The sequence below is a fragment of the Quercus robur genome, chromosome 6 (assembly GCF_932294415.1).
Source record: "Quercus robur chromosome 6, dhQueRobu3.1, whole genome shotgun sequence".
NCBI lineage: Eukaryota > Viridiplantae > Streptophyta > Magnoliopsida > Fagales > Fagaceae > Quercus > Quercus robur.
In genome coordinates this window covers 17423800-17433777 of record NC_065539.1, presented here as the reverse complement: position 1 = coordinate 17433777, position 9978 = coordinate 17423800, and the positions used below count along the sequence as shown (strand labels likewise).

General features: G+C 48.8%; 1 protein-coding gene across 1 annotated transcript; it reads right to left on the bottom strand.

Moving 5' to 3' along the window:
* Positions 1–7468: 7468 nt before the first annotated feature.
* On the bottom strand, positions 7469–9775 carry LOC126689922 (uncharacterized). Its single transcript, XM_050385080.1, has 3 exons — positions 8941–9775; positions 7850–8715; positions 7469–7699 (listed from the first exon to the last, which is right to left on the bottom strand). Exons 1-3 carry the CDS (start codon positions 9773–9775, stop codon positions 7469–7471), a joined length of 1932 nt encoding a protein of 643 aa, XP_050241037.1.
* Positions 9776–9978: the final 203 nt, after the last annotated feature.

Sequence of the window (9978 nt, the reverse complement as noted above, 5' to 3'; positions counted from 1 at the left end):
TTTTTTACTCACAATTTCACTTTATTTGAGTTTAATATATATATATATATATATATATATGTAAGGGTAGAATTTGGGGCCCAGGCCCAGCAAGCAGGTGATTCTGGCCCAAAAGACCCTCAACAATGAATTTGTAGAGAGTGGGTCGTAGAACTAGGTCTAAACAGAGTAAACGTAATTGTTAGTAAGCCATGCAACCATTTGAACGTGGGGATGTTTTATTAAGTTTCTTGGGATAACAGTTCATGGGACAATATCTTATGCTTTGTTTACAGAACTTCTCTCTCTTTCTCTCTCTTTTTCTCTCTTTTTCTTCCTCTCCTTTAGTCATGGGGACTTTCTTCTCTTATATATCGTCCTTAAATTGGTAATGGCCCTAAACTTGTTAACCATCTGGGTCTTTACTTGAGTGCCTGTCTCATAGGACACCCCCCCTTTTCTGTGAGTTGCACTGGCCAAGATAATACTATTCTCCTGTCTTTTCTACATTAATGCGGCTAGAAAAGTAGCTTCCTTGCATTTAATGCGGCAGTTGTGGTTGCCTCCTGAGCGTCTAGCATTTCCCCTCGATTTGGGACGATTTCCCACCATGTGAAGGGTGTGCGTTAGACTCCCATTTGGTGCGTCCGAGGAGACACTCCTCCTTGGACGCCTCTTAAACAAGCCAGGTTCGGCCCAACAAGGTTGGGCTGGAAGTCCTCTGGCCATGTCTTCACTTCCTGTTATGGATAGGCTTCGCATGGATACCAAGGCCCACTGTTGACTGATGAATTTTACCCCCACAATAGCCCCTCAAAATTCCGACTCTTTCTTCTTGATCCGAGGAGGCGGGATTTTGATACCTACTGGATAGTTCGCTGTGGATCCCCGCTTCACCCATGCGGGGGTGTGCCCTCACGTGCCTCATTAATGCAGCAGACATTTAATGACCCGGGGGAGGGGGGGGGGATTAATTGCAGCTTTTGGAGCCTTACGCTCTTTCAATCCAACGGCTGGAGATCAGATCAACGGTGGACACTATTTCATTTGCTCTAGGCGGGAGCATGTCTGTCCAACTCTCTCTGAGTGTATAAGGTTTTAAAGGCGTTCGTTCCTTACTTTTGACGAACGCTCTAGTATTCAGAACGTCTCAGCGCCTTCTCCTTCAGCACGCTCTTACCTTCGCCGTCATTCCCTTGAAGATTCCGTCGAGTTTCTTACCCGTAAGTGCGCGCAATTTACCTTCTCCTTCTTTGTTACTCTTCTTTAGGCAAACTCCCTTCGTGTTGTCTAGGATTAGGGGGAATGGGTAGGCTTGAAAAAATGGTAGACTCTCCGTCCGGTATGGCGGGCTTCAGGGCGAAGTATCGTATTCCTCCGGAGGTAGGCCTAGAGTATTGCCACCAAGAGGAAATTTTGTTCAAGAGGAGAACAGGGGAGGTCGCAATTCCAATGATAGCGTTCGTGGAAGGAGGAATGACGATTCCAATGGGGAGAATAACTAGGGACTACCTACGTGGTCATAGATTGGCCCCCCATCAGTGCACCACGAACCTGTTCCGTATCCTGGGGTGCGCCGACGCCTTAAACGACCAGATGAACCTCAGCCTTTCATGGCACGACGTGGTTCATCTCTATGAATGCCATAAGCTCGGCGACTCATACTACTTAAAGTCCAGGACTGACGAAGTGAGGTTGATATCTTGCCTTCCCAAGTCCAGCAAAGGCTTGAAGGACAACCATCTGATCGTCTCCGGACCATGGCATGACGGCATTCACTGTCCGACTAGGGCGGGAACGCCAGGTGGGGTGTCATAGAACTAGATTCCGTGGAGAGGACCCTAGTTTTGAGCTCTTCCCCCCCCCCCCCCTTTTCTTTTTTTTTTTTTCTATTTTTTTTTTTTTTTTTTTTTTTTTTTTAATTTTAAAGTTGTTGGTTTGGTTGCATGCCTCCTCGAACTAACGTAAACCCTTTAACGGCCTTTGCAAACAAGGAGCGGACATCCCCTCAGCTGAGCTTGGTCAACGTCCCGGCTCTAAATTACCTCCTGAGATCTGAGATTTTCGTAAGCGAGGACGGACAATTGCAGTCGGCTCCATTGATTTTGGACTACGTTCCCCTCACTCGATCCTTGGTAGACGCCGGCCAATCTATAAGGGCTGGCAGTCCAAGATTGGCACGTATTGACGTATCCATACCAGGGTTCCTTGCTTCAACAGACTTACCTCCTGTTCAGCTGCCTGCCCAACGCGCCTTTCCCGCAGTGGTTATCCCGAAGGAGGAGGCTGGTTCTTCGCATTCATCCTTAGAGGAACAAATAGACCAGTTCCAATTTACCGAGGAGGGAGAGGTGTCGGCCAGGGTAGTAAAGCTCTCGGACTCCAACGACGATTTAGACCGTGCTTCAGCGACTCCTGACACTGGTTTAGTCATCGCACAAGTTGATACTAGCGAAGAGACTGAAGAAGAAGGAATGGATTTGAAACCAAGGACTGGCCTCAGGGGCCTTCTATCTAACAGGAGTAAGGGGCAGTCCTCTAAGGACGTCTCGAAGGAACAAACTGCTCCTAAGGCTCCTGCTCCTCCTCTCCCTCCCATGTCGGACGCGGGGCTGCAGCCTATGCCTAACTTAAGGCGAAAAAGGCCTGTAGAAGAAACGGAGGAGGGAGAGATTGGCCGTGAAAAGGCCAGGCCTCAGAAGAAGGGCAAGGAGACGAAAGAGCCCCGCGAGAAGAGGACTAGGTACACTGACAGCCGAGATGAGGCGGCCATTCGTAGGGAACAACGAACATGGTCGCCGCGGATCGAATTAGATGGCGCCCCGATCCTTTGGGATGCGACTCTATGGGAATCCCAACGAGGGCAGGCATCATTCTTGGCCGAGGCCCTGTAGCAGCCTCTTCTCTTGCCTCGTGATATGGAGGGTCTCAGAAAGACTCGCCAGCCAGACATTTTCATGTCATTGAAGAGGGACATGGCCATGGTAAGTGAAATCTTCTATCTCGTCTCTATATTGTGTACCCTCTTATCGTCATGTTTTAATAGGGTTTTTATTTCCTTCCGAGCGCAAGTCACTCAACAAATTTTTGTTGCTGAGGAATGGGCCAAGAAGGCTCGTGAGGACTTGCATAGGGAGGCTCAATCTCGCTCTGCCGCCGAGAAGGCCGCTGGCGATCTCAAACAGGATTTTGATCGCCAGAATAATGAAATAAAGGAGGTGAAGAAGGCTCATGCGAGTGCGAAAGCCGGCCTTAAGAATGCTGTAAAGCAAGCTGACGATTTGCGCATACAGCTCCGCCAATCTGAGGAGAAACTTACGGCAGAGCAGCAGGCGGTTTCAACGCTCAAGGCTGAGCTTGCAAGGACCAAGGAGGAGGCCCGCTTGGCTAGGGAAGCTGCCGAGAAGGCTGTGGCGGCCTCATATGAACGTGGAGTCCATGATACTGAGGTTAGGCTGGCCGAGGAAGTTGCCATCGTCTGCAGGGAATACATCACCACGTCTTGGGGTGTAGCCCTGGATTGGGCAGCTGTCCCAACAGATTCTGATCTCAGGAAGGCTGAGAACATCTTTTTCCCGGAGGACATACGCGAGATTCCTGACGAGGTTGCCTCCAAAGAGCCTCTTCCAACAGACTCCTTTATTCCCGAGGCTGGGGGCACGGAGCAGGCCACGCAGGGCAAGTCACCCGAGGACAGCCTTCGTATTAACGAGATTCTTGCACAGGCCAAGAAGATTGCCCCGGAGACCCAAGCAGCAGATGATCAGCTCGCTCCGACTCAGGGCTCTTAGGAAAGTAGTGTAGGATTTTATTTGTTTTACTTTTCGTGTTTTGTTCTGTTTTGCGTTGTTAATGTTTGTGAACAAAACCGCTTTTGGGTTTGAATGATAAAAGTTATTTCCTTTCAGATATCGTTGTTTTATTCTCTTCTGTTTTCATCATGAATGGATGTCTGTTCTGCCATTTACTGTTGAAAGTTAAGTATAAATGAATGAATTCGTGAAAATAATGATAGTTCATAATTAGACAAAAATGGCTGCGAAGTTAATTTTTCCCAAGTCTGTGGCCGAGGAGCCATGCAGGACTTGGGTTCTGTTGAACACTTAGTGAGAATAATATCGCGGTTAATTTCCCCCAAGTCTGTGGCCGAGAAGCCATGCAGGACTTGGGTTCTGTTTAACACTTAGTGAGAATCGCTTCGCGATTAATTTCTCCTAAGTCTGTGGCCGAGAAGCCATGCAGGACTTGGGTTCTGTTTAACACTTAGTGAGAATTGTTTCGTGGTTAATTTCCCCTAAGTCTGTGGCCGAGAAGCCATGCAGGACTTGGGTTCTGTTTAACACTTAGAGAGAATCGTTTTGCGATTAATTTCCCCTAAGTCTGTGGCCGAGAAGCCATGCAGGACTTGGGTTCTGTTTAACACTTACATAAGTAACTGCACAGCAATACGGCATCAAAGATTATATCTTTCATTAATAACAATACCTTTTCAGGTTGTTTACATTCTAAGGGCGTGGCACTACACGTTCGTCCAAGTCTTCCAAAAAGTAGGCTCCTATGCCAGCTACAGAAGTGATGAGCTTTCCCCATGCGGGGTTCCTCGCAATGCCTAAGACCTTCCTCAGTACTAGATCCCCAGGCGCTAATGGTCTGGACTTCACCTTGGCGTCATAACCTTGCTTGAGCTTCTGCTGATAGTTAGCTAGGTGGACCATCGCCCCTTCCCTTCTTTCATCGATGAGGTCCAAGCTCTTTTCCAGAAGTTTGTTATTGGTAGCAGGGCAGAAGGTGGTGGTCCTCTGGGTTGGGAAGTTCACCTCTAGTGGAATGACAGCCTCGGCCCCATAGGTCATTGAAAAAGGGGTTTCCCCTGTGGATCTACGAGGCGTGGTACGGTATGTCCACAAGACATGGGCTAACTCCTCTACCCATCTTCCTTTCGCGTCATCTAGTCTCTTTTTTAGTCTGTTCATTATGGTTTTATTGACGGCTTCCGCTTGTCCATTACTCTGGGGGTAAGCTGGTGTGGAGTACCGGTTAACAATTCCTAGCTCACTGCAGTACCTTCTGAAGGCTTTGCTGTCAAACTAGAGCCTGTTGTCCGACACTAGGGTGTGCAGGGTGCCGAACCTGGTGACTATATTTTTCTAGAGAAACTTCTTGACATCGACGTCCCTAATGTTTGCCAGCGCCTCAGCCTCCACCCATTTGGTGAAGTAGTCGGTGCCAACGAGAAGAAATTTTCTGTTCCCTGTTGCCTTGGGGAATGGACCAAGTATATCTAGGCCCCATTGCGCAAATGGCCAAGGACTGGACAATGGGTTTAGCTCTCCACCAGGCTGGTGTATGCTCGGAGCGAATCTCTGGCATTGGTCGCACTTCTTCACATAATCCAGGGTTTCTTTATGCATGCTCGGCCACCAATAACCCAGCATTAAGGCTCTGTGAGACAAAGACCTACCCCCCGTGTGACTTCCGCAAATTCCTTCGTGTAACTCTTCCAGGATGAGTTCAGTAGCCTCTGGGTACACACACAGCAAATACGGCCCCGAGAACGAGCGTCTGTAAAGTTTGAAGTCCTCCGACAACCAGAATCGAGTAGCTTTTCTCCTGATTTTGCCAGCCTTAACCTTATCATCTGGCAAGGTGTCGTGCTTTAAGTACAGAACGATAGGGTCCATCCAACTCGGTCCTGCCCTGATGTTATGTATTCCAATCCCATTGGCCTTCTCTGTTAATGGACGGAGGATCTCTTCTACCAAAATGACTCGAGGTAGGGGTTGAGCCGAGGAGGTAGCCAACGTCGCGAGAGAATCAGCATGAGTGTTCCCACTTCTGGGTATGTGCGTCAAGCGGAAGTGATGAAAATGGGTCTGTAGGTGCTTAACCCGAACTAGATACTCTTGCATTCTTTCGTCCTTCACCTCCATGTCTCCATTTACCTGCCCCACAATAAGTCTTGAATCTGAGAACATGTCTACGGATTTCCCCCCCATTTTCCGGATCATTCTCATTCCCTCCAATAGCGCCTCATATTCGGCTTCGTTATTCGTGGCTGAAAAGCCGAGTCTCAATAACTTCTCTATTGTTATCCCTTCAGGTGAGAGCATGACAAGTCCTAACCCTGAGCCCCTTTGGTTCGATGCGCCATCAATGTATGCTTTCCACCAAGTGAGTCCACGCGGGGAAACTGTGCTGCTCACCTGTTCACCAGCCCCTAGTAAGACCGACACTTCTTTTCCTTTTGTTGCAGGCTCCGCAAATTTTGCCACTAGGTCGGCGAGGACCTGGCCTTTTACAGCAGTGCGAGGCATGTATCTAATGTCAAAGGCGCCCAAAATCATTCCCCATTTTGTAATTCTACTTGTGTAATCGGCGCTGCGCAGGATGGACTTTAAGGGGAGCTAAGTTAACACCACGACAGTGTGTGCTTGAAAGTAGTGGGGCAGCTTTCTTATGGCCTGTACGATGGCCAAGATAGCCTTTTCGAGGGGAAGGTAACGGGTTTCTGCCTCCTGCAGGGGTTTGCTAATGTAATAGACTGGTCGCTGTGTGCCGTTGTCTTCTCGGATTAGCACAGGCTTACTGCATGCGGGGCCACTGCTATGTAGGCAAACAAAACCTCGTCGGCCTCGGGACTGGACATAATTGGCGGTTGGGCGAGGTATTCCTTTAGCTGTTGGAAAGCTATAGTGCACTCCTCATCCCACTCAAATCCTTTCCACTTATGTAACAGGAGAAAAAATGGCCTGCATCTATCTGCTGAGCGCGAGATGAAACGGTTTAAAGCAGCTATCATACCAGTAAGCTTCTGGACTTCTTTAAGGTTCTGAGGAGGCTGCAAGCTATGGATGGCTCTTATTTGGTCAGGGTTAGCCTCAATGCCTCTGTGAGTCACCATATAGCCCAAGAATTTTCCAGATCCCACTCCAAATGAACATTTGGTTGCGTTCAGCCGTAGTTTATACTTTCTTAGTATTTGAAAAACGTTGTCGAGGTCTTCAATATGGTTGGGAGCCAACTTACTTTTAACCACCATGTCGTCTATGTACACTTCAACCCTTTTACCCATCTGCTGTTCAAACATCCTAGTCATCATCCTTTGATAGGTTGACCCGGCATTCTTTAGGCCAAAGGGCATCACTTTATAATGATAATTCCCAACTGGGGTGACAAAAGCAGTCTTCTCCTGGTCTTCGGCAGCCAAGGGTATCTGGTGGTAGCCCTGAAAAGCATCTAGAAAACTCATTCTAGGATGTCTGATAGTTGAATCTACCAACCGGTCTATCCGAGGCATAGGGAAGGGATCCTTTGGGCACGCCTTGTTTAGGTCTGTGAAGTCTACGCAGACCTGCCATTTCCCGCTCTTCTTCCTTACCACTACCGTGTTGGCTAACCACTCGGGATAGAAGACCTCTTTGATAGCCCCTGCTTTCTTCAATCTTGCGACCTTTTCTCTCACGGCATCGGTATGTTCTTTCGACAGTCGTCAAGGAGCCTGCCTCTTAGGTGTTATAGCCGGGTTCACATTAAGGTGGTGGCAGATGAAATCTGGGTCGACCTCGGGGGCCTCATAGGGGTCCCAAGCAAATACATCTATATTCTGTCGGAGGAAAGCAGTCAGTGCTGACTTCTCTTGGGGCGGCAATTCCGAACCAATTTGAAAAAACCTCTCAGGGTCAGATCCGACAAGTACTTTCTCCAACTCCTCACAGTTCACCTACATGGCTAGTCCTCCACTGCCCGCAGTTGGGACCGTAGTCATTAATTGCTATAAGCCGTTCTCGGCCGAGGTAGAAGTTATGCAATCCGGCCGTCGCGAGATTGCCGACACCATGCATTGCCTAGCCACTCCCTGGTTCCCTATTACCTCTTTGATCTGACCTCCTGACGGATATTTCACCTTTTGGTGCAAGGTTAACGACACAGCCCCTAGTGCATGAAGCCATGGCCGGGCCACGATAGCTGTGTAAGGGGAGTATGCATCTACGACAATGAAGTTCACTTCTACCACTTCTGAGTCTGTTTGCACAGGCAACCTAATCATGCCTCTCGGGATGACGACCTTTCCTTCAAAGCTAACCAGGGGGGAATCGTATGGCGACAGGTCTTCCTGCTTCAAGTTCAGTCCCTTATACAAATCAGGGTACATTACCTCCACGGCGCTGACCTGATCAACTAACACCCTTTTCACGTCATAACCTCCTATTCTGAGCGTAACGACTAAGGCATCGTCGTGGGGTTGGATAGTTCCTTGTTTGTCTTCCTCCGTGAACCCGATTAATGGCGTGGTGCTCATTCTAGCTCTTTTGGATTCCCTGTCATCTGGCTCAGTCAGGAAACTGCTCACTGACATTACCCTGAAGGGGACAGAGCCTGTCCTTCCAGGTGCGGCGAGAATGACATTAATTGTGCCAATGGGTGGCATCAACGTATTTTGTCTGGTTTCATTGTTTGATGGTTCTTGCCATCCTTCAGGGCGATGCAGCGGATGTCTCAGCTTTCCTTCTCGGACGAGCCGGTCTAAATAGTTCTTCAGGTTCCTGCAATCATCAGTAGTGTGACCTGGCTCCTGGTGGTACGCGCAATACAGGTTCCGATTACGGTTCAAAAGGTCGCCAGCCATCTTGTTCGGCCACTGAAAGAAAGGCTCATACTTCACCTTCTCTAGGATTTTGTGAAGAGGTTCTCGGAACACAGCATGGACTGCCTGAGCCCCAGTAGATCCGGACTGCTCTACATAGTCCCTTCTCGGCTTGTTACTGTTGTTAAATCGTTCCGACCTGAAGTCCCTCCTCTCCTGAGGGACGACCTTCGCTTTACCTTTCCCCATCTACTGGTCCTCCTCGACCCTTTTGTACTTGTCAATTCTGTCCATGAGTTGGCGCACGCTGGTGACTGGCTTTCCAGTGAGGGACTTTCTTAAGCCATGTTCTGTCGGCAAGCCCCTTTTGAACGTACTGATGGCGACGTCATCATAATTCCCCTCTATCTCGTTATACATTTCCCAGTATCTATCCGAGTAGGCCTTCAGCGTCTCTCCTTCCCACATGGACAAGGATAAGAGGGAATCGAGGGGCCGAGGGACTCTAGTGCTGATGATGAAACGGAAACCAAAAGCCTGCGTCAGCTGTTTAAAGGAATCTATAGAATTCGGCTGGAGGGCATCGAACCATCTCATCGCCATGGGTCCCAAGCTAGATGGGAATATCTTACACATTAACGCCTCATCCCTGGTATGGACGGCCATCCTCTGATTGAATTGGCTTACATGCTCCACTAGGTCGGTCCGACCATTGTATATAGCAAACGTTGGTTGATGGAACCGTTGAGGAAGCACTGCACTCTCTATTCTACGTGTAAACGGCGACTGGGAAATGCGATCCAGGGCTTTACTCATGGCATCGTTGGCCAGGCCTTGGTAAGATGGGCTTTTGTGGCTGCGTTTACGAGGCCTCTCTTCCTCGTAGGAAAAGGTCTCGTTCGGAAGGGTTCTTGATCTTTGCCGGTATTCGTTATCCTCGTCACTGCTAGTGCCCGAGCCGGGTGAAGTACGTTTCTGCTGTGCTAGGCGCAGCTTTTTCTTCAAATCATCAACCTCTTGTTGTAAAGCCTTTCGATCATTTTGCTTATGGGATGCATGATCCTTCCCTTTTGAGTGGCTTTTACTCATGTGAGAGGTGTTCACGCTGCCCTCTCGCTGATTATCTTGGTCTTTCCCTCGTTCGATATTTAAAAAATTGTCCTGTCGTTGAGAATCTGCACGTCCAGTTTGGCGCGGGCCTGATCCTTCCATTTCTTACTGTTTCACTTGTCGAGACACAAATTCTCCCCACAGATGGCGCCAATTGTAAGGGCGGAATTTGGGGCCCAGGCCCAGCAAGCAGGCGATTCTGGCCCAAAAGACCCTCAACAATGAATTTGTAGAGAGTGGGTCGTAGAACTAGGTCTAGACAAAGTAAACGTAATTGTTAGTAAGCCATGCAACCATTTGAACAT

Coding starts and splice junctions, on each gene's coding strand:
- LOC126689922 (XM_050385080.1), bottom strand. CDS start 9,775: ATGGAAGGATCAGGCCCGCGCCAAACTGGACGTGCAGATTCTCAACGA. Junction 8,716..8,940: donor TTATGATGACGTCGCCATCA/GTACGTTCAAAA, acceptor GGGACTATGTAG/AGCAGTCCGGATCTACTGGG. Junction 7,700..7,849: donor CAGGAGGTCAGATCAAAGAG/GTAATAGGGAAC, acceptor CTAGCCATGTAG/GTGAACTGTGAGGAGTTGGA.